Here is an 18071-nt window from a genome sequence, read left to right as displayed (position 1 = left end):
ACGTTCCTCTGGAACAAATTTCTGTAGAGACTGGAGTAAATAACCAATGACTTTTCAAATTGGTTTTCCAGCTATGGTCCTCACAATGTTAATACAAAAGGCAGCCTGGTTAATCGTGTATAACCAGAGTATGGGAAGGCATGTAGCCACAGTGTCCTGTAGAATTTTGGAAGGAGCCATTTACAATTTTCCTGAAAATTCTTCAGTATTTTTACCTTTTTTTGACTTCCCAGGAATTATCGTTTTGTAGGTAAGGTGGTGCACACAAATACACTGTCCAATGATTCAGAACATGAACGGTCTTAGAGGACTTTCTGTTGCCATCTCTTTACAGCTTGCCTTGCAATTTTGTAGTAACAAAAGCAAAATGTAGTAGATGCTAGATATTGAAAATTAAAATAGAAAATGCTATAAATATTAAGCAGGTCAGACAGCATCTGAGAGAAACGACGTTAACATTTCAGGTCATTGATCCACCATTGATCTACTGATGTTGTGGCTGAGCTCAAATTGATTGGTATATTCCTTTACATTACCATGATGATTACATTGCAAAAGTCTACATTAGCAATGAAGGTGATCTTCTTTTCATTCATTGCTCTTGTTTAAACTTTCAACTACTTACTGAGGTTCAATAGGTACAGGGTGCGATATTTGATGCAGAAATTAACTTTTTGTTTTATTTCTAAGGTGCAGCAAATTGATTTAACAAAGCCCCACTTTACACTTCATTATGTCACTGAGTCTAGTGAAAGTGACTTTTTTGAGATCAAGAAAGATACTGAACGACAAGATGAAATTCGTGCTATGAAGCGAGCTTGGGAAGCTGCAGAACCTGGAAGGGCTTTCAAAGTAATTTACTGTGAACTAAGTAACTCTTTTAATTTCTGAAACTGTTTCTCCATATCTGTATATAGAAATGGCGCATGTAAAAATATTCAACACTCAAGTGAATAATTTGCACTCACGTAGCACCCTTAATGACATCTGAGTTCCCAAAGTGCAGCCGAACATAAGGGATGCTGAATTCTGAAGGACTGTACTATAGACAGACATGGCAGCCAGTAAGCTAACAGCAAAGTGCCCCAAACAACATAGGGTAATGACCAGCTAATCAGTTTCTAATTTTATTAGTTAAGGGATAAATATTTACAAAGACATGAGGAGAACTCCCCTGCTCTATTTTGAAATGGTGCTAAAATTTCTTACATAATTTTTGAGGGGAGCAGATGAGGCTTCTATTTAACGTCTTAACTGAAAGGTGAAAATGGCACTTCTGACACTTCAGCACTTCCTCGGGACTGCACTGGGGTGTAAACCACACATTTAGTGCTCACATTTCTACTTTGAGGTTTGATACAATTCTCTCATTCAAGTAAATGTGCTATCACTGGGCCAAGTTGCATTCCCAACAGGAGGCCTCACCATCTGCAGCTGTATATTTGGAGATTGGGGGCTTCTTCAGATGCTGAGTTTAGCCACTAAACTTTGATAGATTATTTACAATTAAGATTTGGATCCCATACTGTTATTCATGAATCTTCTTTTTAGCACAAACTTAAAAGATCTAAGTTTGAAGTAAGCTGAGCACTTACACTGATTCTAAACTCAGGGGATTTGGTTTTGTACCACAGTTGGTGAATCCACTGATGGGACCAGAAAAAGTCAGGAATATTGCACAGAAAAGATAAGGCCACAGGATGTGATCACGTGATGTCAAGCTCATTATTATGCATGACAAGGACTCTTGTCACCTGAACCCCATGCAGGACAAGGAACTAAATATTAAATCTTTCTCAGTGAGGACTGCAATTGAATTAGACATCATTGTCAGACACATCGGAAAACGTTTGAGGGAGCACATAGAAAAACAGTACCCATCTTTGTAAAATAACAAAGTGTGGAACTGGATGAACACAGCAGGCCAAGCAGCATCTCAGGAGCACAAAAGCTGACGTTTCGAGGGTTTAGGCCCGAAATGTCAGCTTTTGTGCTCCTGAGATGCTGCTTGGTTTGCTGTGTTCATCCAGCCCCACACTTTGTTATCTTGGATTCTCCAGCATCTGCAGTTCCCATTATCTCACATCTTTGTAAAAGTTCATTTAGTGCCATCAATGGATTCAGCTGTGTTTGGAGACACCACTATCCATTCACAGCAGCAACCCACAGTTCTGTAGGACCTCACCAAGCCAACTCCTCCAGGTGATTTGGGAACACAGATGAAGTCTACTTCCAGCTGATGACCACAAAAAGCCATGATAGAAACAAGTGGACTGGACAGAGGCCACTGAGGAACATAACAGCTAGAGACTCCATCTAACAGACTGGATGCAGTGTGGAAAAAGGACAAAGAGCTTCCGCTGAATTGCAAAGATAAGTTTGAGTTTAATACATGCCGAGAAATGAATGAAAGATGGGTGGGAAAAGTCAGGGCATTGAAAGTTATGTTACAGAATGGTGTGTCACCCTCGCCAACTCCCAGAATTGCATGAGCGACAAGTTCACTGGAATCTGCAACATAACTATATTTCCTGAGAGTGCACAGATTGGAAGAACCGCAGAGCAACCTGACAGCTCATGTGACCAGGAACCATTCTGGCAGTGAGTTATTCTCCTCAGCATCACTACTTTTTTTTCCCGTGATGCTTGCAGGAACAGAAGAACTACTGTACCAGGGAGCAATCCAAGAGCAGGGGTAGACAACCAGCGATTCATCCCCTGACAGAGGTAGAGTTGAAAGCCCTGGAGTTGGCAGGGAAGCAGGGCACACAGTCAGTGGCTGACACCGGGTTCAGATTGAGCAGTGTGGAGAGTGATGAAGAATTGCATTCCTCCATCTCTGCCTTGACCATGGCAACCTGTTGCATCCATGAAGGATTGTGACCATTAACATCAGCATTCCAGTAATTGTTTTTATGCTTCATTTCCATCGTTGACTGCCACAAAGAATGCCCACCAGCATCTACATTTTACTCCTGACACCTTCCTGAAGGATGATAGACCAGATGGCTCAAAGGACATAACAACATACATATCCCATGCACCTGGTACCTGCACAGATATATGATTTAACTCCCACCACGCTGTGTGCACCGGCCTGAGGTTGCAGTCTGGTGAGTACCACATAGTCATACAGATTAAGACAAGAGAGGCAGTGACAGATAAGACAAAAGATAGTCTGAGGGCTTCTGTAGTAAAGCAGCTGCCTCACTGAAGGACTTCAGATGACAGCAACACTCAACTAGTTAGAGGCGGAGTGGAAAGTAAGAGGGAATCTGGTGGAACTGCCTTTGGCTTTCAGCAGACATAGCTCAGCAATGGAGGGTTTCTTCCATGAATGACCTCTGCCATGTTTCAGCTGGTATAAAATATTTGCTTCTTCCACAGAGACTGTATAGACCATCACAGAGTAGCAAAACCAAGAGACTACACCATGAATGCCTAGTGATAGAATGCCCTTGCAGACTGTTACTAGTGCCATGGGCTTACTAAAGTAGTGAGCTAGCAAGAGATTTTTGGTGCTCTTGGTCACTCCTCCAGGTGCACCTCTGTCACCAGGAAATGGGACATGCCATGTTGCACTGAGAAGCTGGGGAAGCTGCAGCCTGACACACTCCATGTTGCCAAGAGCGCCCCAGTTCCAAAGCCAGTGACCTAAACTCTTCCAGTGGCAGTGGCCACGTATGTCCCTTCCAGGCCAAGTCTGGTCAAAGGATACCTGTCCAATTAACAAAGTCCTCAGAGCAGAGAGAGCAGCAGCTTGCTCACACCATTACCCTAGCTGTCTCAATGCAATGTGCCAAAATGTTTTAAAAGCTCACTTTCACACAGTCAGCTTGCACTCATGTTTATATTATTATGTTAAGCAAGAAGATTTACATTGTTGTCTATTTTATTCAGCATGTTTTTTAATACAAAAGTCTCATGATTTTTTTCCCCGTCAACAATGTATGATTTTGACAACATGTCTGAGAGACACAGGCTTCTTGCAGTCTTCTCTCTGACATCCAAGGTAGAGTAATGTGCCATCTGTGGAAAACTGTTCAGGCTGTTATTGTGTCACTTAATAGTGAGCAGGTGCCTGAAAGCTGATCAGTATGAGGTCATGCATAGCCTTCTTGGTGTTAACTTCCATGGCACACACTTCACTCACAGCCCACTGATGTGGATCCCCTTCCCTGTCACTCTCCAATTCAGAGATAATGGGAACTGCAGATGCTGGAGAATTCCAAGATAATAAAATGTGAGGCTGGATGAACACAGCAGGCCAAGCAGCATCTCAGGAGCACAAAAGCTGACTTTTCGGGCCTAGACCCTTCATCAGAGAGGGGGATGGGGAGAGGGAGCTGGAATAAATAGGGAGAGAGGGGGAGGCGGACCGAAGATGGAGAGTAAAGAAGATAGGTGGAGAGAGTATAGGTGGGGAGGTAGGGAGGGGATAGGTCAGTCCAGGGAAGACGGACAGGTCAAGGAGGTGGGATGAGGTTAGTAGGTAGCTGGGGGTGCGGCTTGGTGTGGGAGGAAGGGATGGGTGAGAGGAAGAACCGGTTAGGGAGACAGAGACAGGTTGGACTGGTTTTGGGATGCAGTGGGTGGGGGGGAAGAGCTGGGCTGGTTGTGTGGTGCAGTGGGGGGACGGGACGAACTAGGCTGGTTTAGGGATGCAGTAGGGGAAGGGGAGATTTTGAGCTGGTGAAGTCCACATTGATACCATATGGCTGCAGGGTTCCCAGGCAGAATATGAGTTGCTGTTCCTGCAACCTTCGGGTGGCATCATTGTGGCAGTGCAGGAGGCCCATGATGGACATGTCATCTAGAGAATGGGAGGGGGAGTGGAAATGGTTTGCGACTGAGAGGTGCAGTTGTTGGTTGCGAACTGAGCGGAGGTGTTCTGCAAAGCGGTCTCCAAGCCTCCTCTTGGTTTCCCCAATGTAGAGGAAGCCGCACCGGGTACAATGGATGCAGTATCATCTCCCCTTCCCCTACTGCATCCCTAAACCAGCCTAGTTCGTCCCCTCCCCCCACTGCACCACACAACCAGCCCAGCTCTTCCCCCCCACCCACTGCATCCCAAAACCAGTCCAACCTGTCTCTGCCTCCCTAACCGGTTCTTCCTCTCACCCATCCCTTCCTCCCACACCAAGCCGCACCCCCAGCTACCTACTAACCTCATCCCACCTCCTTGACCTGTCCGTCTTCCCTGGACTGACCTATCCCCTCCCTACCTCCCCACCTATACTCTCTCCACCTATCTTCTTTACTCTCCATCTTCGGTCCGCCTCCCCCTCTCTCCCTATTTATTCCAGCTCCCTCTCCCCATCCCCCTCTCTGATGAAGGGTCTAGGCCCGAAACGTCAGCTTTTGTGCGCCTGAGATGCTGCTTGGCCTGCTGTGTTCATCCAGCCTCACATTTTATTATCTTGGCACTCTCCAATTCCCTGTTTTGTTCGTCAAATTAGACTTCTGCCTACTTTTCTTCCTCCAAGCTGTTGTTACATTTCTGCATAGCAGTGTTGATACAGTGAAAAGCACACAATATGACATTTCTACTAGGTCATACTATAAAAGCAGCCTCATAACAAGTGAGGCAGTGGGAACATGTCTTGAGTAGACTGATGGTTTACTCTATGGTGTTGCTTGTTATAGAATCGTACAGCACAGAAACAGACCTTTCAGTCCAACTTGTCTGTGCCAGCCAGGTTTCCAAACTAAACTAGTCCCATTTGCCTGCATTTAGCCCATGTGCCTTTGAACCTTTCCTATTCATGTACCTGTCCAAATGTCTTTTAAATGTTGCAACTACCATTTCCTCTGGCAGTTCATCCCACATACCAACTAGCCTCTATGAGAAGAAGTTGCCTCTCAGGTCCCTTTTAAATCTTTCTTCTCTCACTTTAAAATTATTCCCTTTACTTTTGAACTCCCACACCCTAGGGAAAAGACCTTTGCTATTCACCTTATCTATACCCTTCATGATTTTATAAACCTCTATAAGGTCACCCCTATAACTCCAGTGAAAAAAAGGTCCCAGCCCATCCAGCCTCTTTTCATAACACATTTTCTGCATCCTCTCCAACATGACTGGCATTGAACCTCTCTTCTGTATTATTTGTGTTTTTGGTGCTCTGCTTGGCTGTTCCTACTATCTGAAATCTTATGAATTCTCCACCCCTCTTGAATAATGCATTTGTTATCTGCTGTTTGCTGTAGTGAGTAACTGCTTGGGAGATGTTACAGGTGTCACCTATAGACTACTGAAATAAACCAGCTACAGAACATTAAGGACTGCAGTAATTTGTAATGCCATATCATATACCCACAATATCACCATGGATTATGGGTAGAGCTCAGGAATAGGAAGGGTGCAGTCACAATGTTTGAGGTTTATTATAGGCCTCCCAACAGCCAGTGGGAGATAGAAGAACAGATATGTAGGTAGATTTTAGCAAGATGTACAAGTAACAGGGTTATTGTCGTGGGTGATTTTAACTTCCCATATATTGACTGGGACTCACTTAGTGCTTGGGGCTTGGATGGGGTGAAGTTTGTAAGGAGCATGCAGGAGGGCTTCTTGAAACAGTATGTAGATAGTCCAACTAGGAAAGGGGCCATACTGGACCTAGTACTGGGGAATGAGGCTGGCCAGGTGATCACTGTCTCAGTAGGGGAGCAGCTCAGGAACAATGATCACAATTCAATAAGCTTTAAGGTACTGATGGAAAAAGATCAGTGTAGTTGTCAGATGAGGGTTCTAAATTGGGAGAAGTCTAATTATGACAATATGAGGCACAAACTGAAGAATGTAGATTGGAGGCAGTTTGAGGGCAAATCAACATTTGGTATGTGGGAGACTTTCAAGTGTAAGTTGCTGGGAACACAGGATAGGCATGTGCCTTTAAGGATGAAGGATAAGTATGGCAAGTTTAGGGAATCTTGGATAACGAGAGATATTGTGAGCCTAATCAAAAAGGAAGCAGTTATCAAGGCTAGGAGGCTGGGAACACACTAGGCAAGGATAAAATATGAGGAAAGTCAAAAGAAACTTAAGCAAGGAGCCTGGAGAGCTAAAAAGTGCCATGAAAAGTCATTGGCCAACAGGATTAAGGAAAATCCCAAGGCTTTTTATACATATACAAAGAGTAAGAGGGTAGCCAGGCAGAGGGTTGGCTCACTCAAGGACAGGGAAGGAAATTTATCTATGGAGCCAGAGGAAATGGGCAATGTATTAAATGAGTATTTTGCATCAATATTCACCATAGAGAAGGACTTGGTGGATAATGAGTCTGGGGAAGGGTGAGTAAATAGTCTGGGACATGTTGAGATCAAAAGGGAGGAGGTATTGAGGGTCTTTAAAAACATTAAGGTAAACAAGTCCCCAGGGCCTGATAGGATATACCCCAGAATACTGAGGGAGGTAGAGGAGGAATTTGCCGGGACCTTGAGGGAAATCTTTGTATCCTCACTGGCAACCGCGGAGGTCCCAGAGGATTGGAGAATAGCCAATGTTGTTCCTTTGTTTAAGAAAGATGGCAAGGATAATCTGGCCAATTACAGGCCAGTGAGCCTTACATCAGTGGTAAGGAAATTATTGGAGAGGATTCTTCGAGACAGGATTTCCTCCCACTTGGAAATTGATGGGCTTATTAGCGAGAGGCAACGTGGTTTTGTGAAGGGGAAGTCATGTCTCACTAACTTGGTTGAGTGTTTTGAGGAAGTGGTGAAGATGATCGATGAGGTAGGGCAGTTAATGTTGTCTACATGGACTCAGTAAGGTCTTTAACAATGTCTTTCATAGCAGACTGGTACAGAAAGTAAAGTTGCACGGGGTCAGAAGTTAGTGTGCAAGATGGATTAAAACACTGGCTCAGTTTAGAAAACAGAGAGTAGCAGTGGAAGGGTACATTTCTGAATTGAGTGCTGTGACTAGTGACGTTCCTCGGATCAGTTTTGGGACCTTTGCTCTTTGTAATATGTATATCAATGATTTGGAGGAGAATGTAACTGGTCTGATTAGCACGTTTGCCAATGACACAGAAGTTAGTGGAATTACAGATAGCGATGAGGACCGTCAAATGATACAGCAGGATACAGATCGGTTGGTGACTTGGGCAGAGACATGGCAGATGCAGTTTAGTCCGGAAAAATGTGAGGGAATGCATTTTGGAAGGTCTAATCCAGATGGAAAATATACGGTTAATGGCAGAACCCTTAAGAGTACTGATAGGCAGAGGGACCTGGGTGTACAGGTACACAGGTCACTGAAAGTGGCAATGCAGGTGGAAAAGGTAGTCAACAAGGCATTTGGCATACTTGCCTTCATCAGCTGGGATATTGAGTTTAAAAATTGGCAGGTAATGTTGCAGCTTTATAGAACCTTAGTTAGGCCGCATTTGGAATATTGTCTCCAATTCTGGTTGCCACACTACCAGAAGGATGTATTGGCTTTAGAGAGTGCACAGAAAAGATTTACCAGGGTGTTACCTGGTATGGAGGGCATTAGCTGTGAGGAGAGATTGGAGAAACCTGGGTTGTCCTTGCTGGAACGACGGAGATTGAGGGGGCATCTGATAGAGGCTTACAATATTATAAAGGGCATGGACAAACTGGACAGTCAGAGGCTTTTTCCCAGGGGCCATGGGTTTAAGGTGCGAGGAGCAAGGTTTAAAGGTGATGTACGAGGCAAGCTTTTTACACAGAGGGCGGTGAGTGCCTGGAACTTGCTGCCAGGGAAGGTAGTGAAAGCAGATACTATAGTGATTTTTAAAGGGCGTCTTGACAAATATATGAATAGGTTGGGAATAGAGGGATACGGCCCCGAGAAGGGTAGGGGGTTTCAGTAGTGACGGATAGCATGTCGGTACAGGCTTGGAGGGCTAAAGGGGCTGTTCCTGTGCTCTAATTTTCATTGTTATTTGTTCTTTGATTCTTGCCATCCTGCACTGGAGTGCATAATTCTGTGATCCTTTCAAGAACTATCTCTCCAACATTTTTAGGTACATCATCCTGAACATGTGAGCATTCATGTGTCCCCGGAGCCTGCATCTGTATCTGCCTCTGCCTTGCTGCCTGGATTCCTGTGGTTGAGCTGTCTCCAATTGGTGCTCCTGCATTGCCTGCACTGGTTCCTGTATAACGGTGTTTCTGTGCAGCACTGATCCTCTGCAGTGCTTGAAGATGAAGGAATACAGTGTAAATTATTTCCATTGTGCAACATCCTCTTTAATAGCAGCCTCCAAAATGCCCTTCTTTCAGCGATTCAGATATTTGATTTTGTGAGTGGCCCATCTGTCCCTAAGCTGTATGCTGCCCTTTAACTTTTGGAACAAACATTTTAGGCTGAGTCACTTCCAGCCAGGTTTCTGTATTTAACAAGAATCACTATTACAAAGAAGTGGATTCCAGCTACAGATAAACTATGAACTGTGGATCATTAACTCATATAGTTAAAATTCGAATCCCCTTATGAAAAGTCCTCTACACACAGTTGGAAAGATAAAAACAACATTGATGTCATGGATGTAGGGAAAAAATTGAAAACAATGAACTGGCCATAGAGTCACAACCTCCTGCATGGTTTATACCATATTCTTGGTTACCTGTGTTTGTTTGGAACTAGATTTTCCCTTGGTGGCACATTTTTTTTTATAGCTATCCAAAAATAGCTGACAGCTTTGGGGCAGGTATAGCAAACAGAATCTGTTACAGATTTGCTGACCATATCAATTGGCTGCACTTAAAGCATATCATTTTTATTCGCTCCATACTTATGTCTATCCTCAAGTAATGTGTCAACAATATGGCCCTTTTCCTTGCTGAGAAGATCCTTCCTAAAGAATTTAATTAGTGTGATGCTGATTACCAATTCAATGAACCTCTCTGGCAATTCTTTGGAAAGGTTACTGTCATATCCTTTACTGTAGCCTTTCTAAAAATTGGCCAGTAGAATCTTAGAATTACTGTCTATATGGCATGAATTGGAGTCTGATAATCTTGAAGTTAATTCTTACATTGGGATGCTGTTTGACAATTTTCCAGATCCTCTGTAGATCTTTCCGATCATCTACAGAAAGATTAATATTTCACTCCTGTGAAGCCCCTTCTTGCCAGTGGTTGTTTATCAGGATTGTGTATTGTCTGATCTGTAAAATAGAATGGTATACATTGTTTGCACAGTTTTAACTTGGTAAAGATGTCAATGGATGTCCTCTCCATAGTATGCATTTGCCTTCTACTTTTCTTTACAAACCTTTGTCTTTTTTGTTAAAGTAGAATGCAGTGCTTCTTTGGTTATTTATTTTAAGAGTTTTACTTTAAAATTTGTTTTATAAACGGCAGGCTTGTAATTGCAGGTTTCTGTCTGCCATTTATGACAAATAAGGATTGTTGACATTTCATGGGTATTTTAAAATTATATTTGTGTTAATTTGGGAAAGAAAGTTGCAGCTCCAACTGAGGCATGGGCTTAGATAAGCTTTCTTAACGTAAAATAAATCTTGTTTTCTTTGAGGGTAGCTTTGGAGTTATGCTTTCAGGACTGTTTAACTACCTTATTTTAATTGGACAGCATCCCTTTGTTATTTTTAGAGAGAAAATGGCTTCAGTACAGATCTTGTATCCTTTAGTTTAGGTTTAGTTTTTGTAATTTCATTTTGTTTTGGTTTTAAGTAATGTATTTGTCCAATTTCTCTGTCCAGAGTTCTTGTCCAGATGGTTGTCAGGCAGTTTTTCAAATACCTGCCACCAAGACCCTTCAAGTTTGAGACATGCCTTTGGTTGTTACATTGCAGTGTATTTGTCATGTAATTTGCTGGTATATGCTCCGTGCTCGCATAGGAAGGGTGGACAGATAGAGAAAAAAAAAGCATTTAGATAGGAGGGTGCCTACAGCAACTGTCCATCCCTTTGTCTGCTGACAACTAAGACAAGCTGCTTGGCTTTCTGTCTCCCCTAAACAGAAAGGCAAGTCAGAAATAGTATGAGCATTTAAACTCTGGCGGGGGGGTGTGGTGTAGTGGTGGGGTGAAGCGCAAAATGGCTAGGCGATGTTGCAAACTTCCATACAGGTGCAAAGTGAGTTCACTCTAAGAGAATGAGAAAGCAACTCTGAGAAGCCGGCTGTTCCAGTCCAAAGTGTCCTTGAAGCAGCATTACAATGAAAGGTATCAGTGTATTCCAAAGTACAGCATTAAAGGACACAAATGTAAGTGGACCAGAGATGTGCCATGATGCTGTGGTGAAGCTGGTATGAGTCAGATTCCAATACCTGGATATGAGGTGCGCGTGGTTGCTGTCCACAGTGTGTACCCTGGGATATTGTTGCCAGGTATCCTCGATGGAGCCCAAGGATTGAATGTCAAGCTGCAGTCACAAATTACCAGCTCCGGCTTTCATATCAGGAACTTTCAAAATCCAGTTCCTATTTGGAGGGCAGAAGAACAGGAGCATATATATTAAAGGGGTGAGATTAAGACCTGATGAGAGTGATATTAAGTGATAATCCATACTAAAACGTCTCTGACTGCTCACAACCAAGAATTTTGCCTTGACATCCAAGACTTGACTGGAAATGCAACTTTTTGGTCCCAAGTTTAATCAAGCACCACCTTGCTCTATTTTCCTAAAACTGTTGCCACAGCCAACTTCACTCAGAGGCTGATAAGATTCCCCTAGGTTTGAAAGCAAAGGTAAAGTTGCCTTACTCCCAGAGGACCATAGGGCTGCTCCCTTATTAGACAGAGATGACTGCTGGTGGTTTAACCCAAGGGTCACCCCACCTCAGACAAGAGGAGAGGTTGAAGAGGAGAGTCCTTCATGGTAGCCTCAACCATTGTAGGAATTTAACCTCCACTTTTGATGTCGGTCAGTATCACAAGCTAGGAATCCAGCCAACTAACCTAACTGAAACCCCCTCCCATCCCTGCTTCAGGAGATTTATAGCACAGAAGGAGACCATTCCGTTTGAAAGAGATATCCAATTAACCGTCGTGTTTTCTCCAAATCCCACTGCTTTTTTTCCTTTTGAATATACATTTAATTCCCTCTTGAAAGTTACTACAGTATCTGCTTTCTCCTTTCTTTCATGTTGTACTTTCCAGATTGTAATAGTCTGTTTTGCAAAACAAACTGCCTCACCTTCCCTCTGATTCTTTGTGAATTATCAGAAATTTGAGTCTTCTAGAACCTGATCTCTCCTGCACAGGAAACAGTTTCTCCTTATTCATGGATTCTTCATTTTTCAATGTAAATTGCATGTGAACAAAACTACCCAGATCTGTCTTCATCTGTATATGCTCCTTCAAAATGAATGGATGGAAATGCAGTTTCAGACAACCTGCACCAAAATGTCTTTGTTCCCATTGTCCCCCAGGCCTTACAACTCCGACTGCACGTCATGAATCACAAAGCAATAGATAATACGTTGCTAAGTACTGCTGGGACAGAAGGCGAAAATGTCAGTGAGGTTCCTTCTGAAGGCGATACCAATGATGCAGCAACGCAGGAGGCGCCACCGACAGGTACAACTTAGACCATATATGGTGAGGAACAAGAGTAACTCATTGAACCTTTCAAGCTTCCTTTTGCATTTTCTTAAACTATGGCTAATCTGTATCATACTTTTATTTGCCTCCTTGGATCTGTGAGTGTTTATATCCCAATCTAACAGAGTACTATAAGTCCATTTATTAGTCTTTCAGTTGAACAAATCTAAATAGCTTTTGAAGGATATGGCTTCTACTACCATTTCCATATAAACACCTTAGACCATAAGACCGTAAGACATAGGAGTGGAAGTAAGGCCATTTGGCCCATCAAGTCCACTCTGTCATTTAAATCATGGCTGATGAGCATTTCAACGCCACTTCCCTGCACTCTCCCCATAGCCCTTGATTCCTTTGGAGATCAAGAATTTGTTGATCTCTACCTTGAAGGCATCCTTCTTAACAGCCTCGATATTTTTTCTTGTCTGACTTCACTACTGAACAAGTCAGATACCAGTCTGATACCTGACTTGATAAATCATATTTTAGTTTTAGCAAGGCACTCATTCACTAAAACAGAAATGCATAATGCTACCAGTTAGTTTTAACAATAAAGCAAGTTTATTATATAAGTAAGTGAAAATAAAATAATATAGACCAAACTATTTTACATATGACACAAAATTAAATATTTCACAACACATGGTAAAATATAATTGTGGCTCAGTGGTTAGCACTGCTGCCTCGCAGTGCCAGGAACCCAGGTTCAGTTCCACCCTCAGGTGACTGTCTGTGTGGAGTTTGTGCATTGTCTCTGTGTGGGTTTCCTCCAGGTGCTCCTGTGTCCTCCCACAGTTGGAAGATGTGCAGGCTAGGTGGATTGACCATGTCAAATTTCCCATAGTGTTCAGGGATGTGTAGATTAAATGAGTCTGGTGGAATGCTCTTAGGAGGATCACTGTGGACATTTTGGGCCACAGGCCCTTTTTTCCACACTGTAGGGACTCCATGATCTGATCTGTAATTCTACTCATCCCAACAGTGTTCCTTTTGTGGTACTCACACCAGAGTGAGAATTCCCTTCTTGATCACACACAGGGTTTGACTTAACAGATGCTTCAAAATCCAATCCTGAGAATCTGGCAGCCTCTTCATTTCACTTAATGCACCATTGTTTATTGTTTTTGCAGATAATATTCTCCCAGCATAAACAAATTCCAATAAGCCTTGTAATAACTATCTCAATGTTTAAAAGAAATTCAATGGCTGCAGAAATACTTACAAGTTAATCATCAAACTCAGATACACAGACCAAAATGCATATGCCATTAGCTCAATTCCCAACTCTAAAATAAATGATATTAAAAATATATAAATCACACACATTACATGACACTAGTTCAAATTTTAAGATTATGTCCATTTCTATCCTCCTCTACCAGAAGAAATCTATCAATCCCTTTACTCATTTAACCACTTCTGATCATCAAAGTTATTAATATATAAGAATGCAATCTTTGCAACCTGTTCTTTTAATTTAACTCTTTAAGCCAGATTTCATTTTGTTGAACCTTGGTTATGCTCCTGCCAAGGCTAATATTTCTGAAGAAGGGTCTAGGCCCAAAACGTCAGCTTTCCTGCTCCTCTGATGCTGCTTGGCCTGCTGTGTTCATCCAGCTCTACACCTTGCTATATCATTCCAAAGCTGCACAGACTAGAACTGAATGCAGTACTCTGAATGAGTAGTAACGGGGGATTTAGATGAATATAATTTAACATCCAGTCATTCATTCGTATTCCATCCCCTCGATATAAATGCCAATATTTCAGTCATCTTTTTAAATTATTTCTTGTATCAGCCCAAAGCTAAAAACTACTCAGTCTCATGAAAACAAATAAAAAATCTCTGCATTAACGTGGTTTGTAAAAAAGAACATTGTAGATAAAAGGCCATTATGAAATACATCTCAGAGTTCAATCACCTGATGAAGTAAAATAAGAAAACATGCCAACATTATCAAAAACCCAGAGGTTTCTGTGAACCACTTCCGCTTTCATTGAGCTCTGGCATTGATGAAATGTTGAAGGGAGAGGAGATTTGGGTCAGGCAAGGGTGAATTCAGAGTTTGGTTCATAGAAATAAAACAGTAAAGTAACAATAAAAATAAGTTCCACTAAAAGTAGAAAGTGAGTATCACAGAATCCCTAGTGTGCAAATAGGTCATTGAGCCCATCAAGTCCACACCCAGCGTTCCAAAGAGCATCCCACCTGGACCCAGCCCCTACCCTATCCCTGTAGCCCGCATTTCCAGTGGCTAGTCCAACTAACCTGCACATCACTAGATACTATGGGCATTTTAGCATGGCCAATCCACCTAAACGGCACAACTTTGGACTGAGAGTAGTTTTTGGATTTAGTAGGCAACAGCAGGTGAATCAAGACTACTCAATTACGTTGCATTACAAAAATCCTCTCGGTTCCACTCCAATTGGCCACTGCATAATATGTGCCTGCACAAATCTGGCATCATTGAGTATCATGACAAAATTTTGGCACAGACCGCATCCAGTGCTAATTAAAAGGGCATTTTCCCTTACAGCTATTGATTACCACAGAGCTAATAGCTGTTAAGAAAGTGACTGATTTGAAAGACTGATATTGCAATTATAGTGCTGTTACAGTGCAGTTTTTGTTTTGCATTTTTTAAAATATTAATGCAGCAAACATTTCTGTGAGTTCTGTATTTTTTACCTTTCTGTCTGTAGGATGAATCCTACAATATTTTGTTAGATGTCTACATAATTTTATTACATGTGGTAAGTTTAGCTGAAACAAAGCAGATATTTTATGATTCATTACGAAACATGTTACAGAACAGAAATTTACTGGGTGAATGTTAATTTGCAAATATTTAGCATATTTGTTTGAAGGACATTTAACCTCAAGACATTAACCTGTCTGTTCTGATCACAGATGCTGAATGTTTATCAACCAAAATAATGTTGAGAATATTTCAGGTAACACTGAAATAGTTTTCAACTTCGTGGCTGAAAAGGGGTTTCAATTTTCAAAAGTAAATTGTTAAACTTGGTTCGTTCTCTGTGTATAGATCAGTCTCAGATTTTAGAAGAAAGTCAGCTCCCAGATGGTGGCAAAACTTCACAAGATCAGTTGATTGAAGATCTGAAGTGGACACGTCATGTAAGGTATTTATGTGAGATTGTGTAGCCAGTCAACTCGAGGTGACACTGAATGTCAGCAATAATACCCAATATGCTGTAATTATACAATGTCAAAATATTACTAATGACTTGGTTGGCATACCAGTGCAGTTGATCTTGGACAATAACAAAAAGGGAGTTTAATGAATTTCAGTCCAGTTTTACACCCTATTCAATGGAACTGATTTCCATTTTCCTCCCCAAGTACTGGTGAATGTCAGACACTGAAACTTTTAGGTGTTTCTTTCACCAGTGAACATGCTCTGAGAGGAACAGCCCTCAACCTAGGGCTAAGTATGCAGACTCACATCCCAAATCCAGGGGACATAGTCATCCACATGTCACATAATATCTCCAAGGACACATTAATCTCATGACAAGTACTTGAGCCTAACCCAAGCCTAACTTGAGCTAATCTGACTGAAGGGTAAAGGTTGAGGTTCTGCCAAGGATACACCAATGTTATATGTTCACAAAACAGAAGTTGCTGGAAAAGCTCAGCAGGTCTGGCAGCATTTGTGAAGAGAAATCAGAGTTAATGTTTTGGGTCCAGTGACCTTTCCTCAAAACTCAGGAAAGGTCTGAGGAACTGAGGAAGGGTCACCAGACCCAAAACATTAACTCTGATTTCTCTTCACAGATGTTGCCCAACCTGCTAACCTTTTTCAGCAATCCCTATTTTGTTTCTGATTTACTACATCCACAGTTCTTTTGGATTTTATTTTTATTTGTTGTGGGAACAACCTTTAGACAGATTCCCGACAAGGAGTGAATGAAGGTGAAATTTCTTTCTTTTTCACAATAATGGATGATTGATATTGTTGCAGGCCACTTGTTGGTTCTCAATTCAAGCCAGACTCAAACGGTTTTCCATGATAAACTTTCTTTCTGATGTTGTGATCAATTCCTTGGTAATGCCTGTCCTCCTTTTAATTCTTCTCCATCTCCTGTAAAGAATAGACAGGATTTTTTTTTGTGATAACAAAGTGTCGAGCTGGATGAACACAGCAGGCCAAGCAGCATCAGAGGAGCAAGAAGGCTGACATTTCAGGTTGATACCCTTCTTCAGCATTTTTTTGTTCTCAGTTCTTGCCTCCTGCTGAAGCCAAGTTTCTGTCTTTTCCGGATACCACACTCTTTGCTGCTTCTCAATCCCAATTTTATACTTAGCAGAAATGGAAAGGGACAGCACCATCAAAGACCACATCCATTCATACGGTTCATTCCAGTCAACAAATTCCATACTTTATGCAATGGGCATTTTCTCAAATGCTTGTTTGCAATTTGGCAAAATGCATTGCTGTTGGACTTTCCTGTGTCTGCCTTCCACTTACAGGATAATGTATTATTCTTACAGTCAACATATTTGTATACATGTACTGGATCATAACGTGTCCTGAGGATATAAAAGTTTTGGACACCATCTTATCTTAGGCTACTTCAGACAGGAATACGTGAACAAATATGGGCCGTTCAGCTCAAGAAGTCTGCTCTGCCATTCAATGAGACCATGGCTGATCTGACAATTCTCAACTCTACTTTCCTGCTTTTTTCCCCATATTCCCAGGTTCCCTTACTGACTGAACATCTGTCTATCTCAGCCTTTAATATACTTAATGGCTCAGCCCCAACAGCCTTCTACAGGAAATAATTTTGCAGGTACAGCAACATTTCAGAGAAGAATTTCCTCCATATTTGTGTCTTAAATGTGCCACCCCTTATCCTGTGATAATGCCCTTCGGTCCCCAACTCTCGCCCAAAAAGAAAAAAAATCTTTCCACATCCAGCTTGACAAGTCTCCAAAGGATGTTGAATGTTTAAATGAAACCCTCTGTCTGCAGATGTCTGCAGATTTTCACCATTTAAATAATATTCAGCTTCTCTGATTTTCTCGCCAAAGTGCATAACTTCACAGTTTTCAACACTATATTTCATCTGCCAAGTTTTTATTTCCCACCGCTTAACCCGCGTAGTAAAAAGGCATTGCTGTGTGCAAAGATCAGATGGTTCTGCCATTTTTCCTTTCCAATTCAATTCAAAAGTAGAGACATGCTCCTGTGATGTCATTATTTCTTATTTGGGGTGAATGTCATCTAGTGGCTTAATTGCAAGCTTGCAGTTGCAACTTTTTGAACTATATAGCTGTGGTGCTTAGTCTAAAAATCTTAAATGGACGAAGACAAGTAAAGGTGTGGCAGCAGTGGAAAATAAAGGGAACTAGAAACTAAAAAAAGAAAAACAAAAGGAGAGAATAGCAAAACAATAAAAAAAAGACAATGTACACTCTTTCTAATACAAAGCAAACACCTCCAAAGAGATGTAAAGTCAAACACTTAAATATGGGCTGTGTAGCGAATGATGCCTTTATTG

The 18071-nt window shown here is 41.8% G+C and overlaps 1 protein-coding gene across 1 annotated transcript in view; it reads left to right on the top strand.

Moving 5' to 3' along the window:
• The window catches only part of adgb (androglobin), a 284646-nt gene that overhangs the window by 257441 nt on the left and 9134 nt on the right, over positions 1-18071 (top strand). The window contains exons 33-35 of the mRNA XM_059648385.1: positions 691-852; positions 12368-12515; positions 15590-15686. Of these exons, the coding sequence (XP_059504368.1) occupies positions 691-852; positions 12368-12515; positions 15590-15686 (407 nt within the window). The remainder of the gene's footprint in view (positions 1-690; positions 853-12367; positions 12516-15589; positions 15687-18071) is intronic.

The sequence above is a fragment of the Stegostoma tigrinum genome, chromosome 9, assembly GCF_030684315.1.
Source record: "Stegostoma tigrinum isolate sSteTig4 chromosome 9, sSteTig4.hap1, whole genome shotgun sequence".
NCBI classification, from domain to species: Eukaryota; Metazoa; Chordata; class Chondrichthyes; order Orectolobiformes; family Stegostomatidae; genus Stegostoma; species Stegostoma tigrinum.
This window is presented reverse-complemented; position numbering and strand designations above follow the sequence as displayed.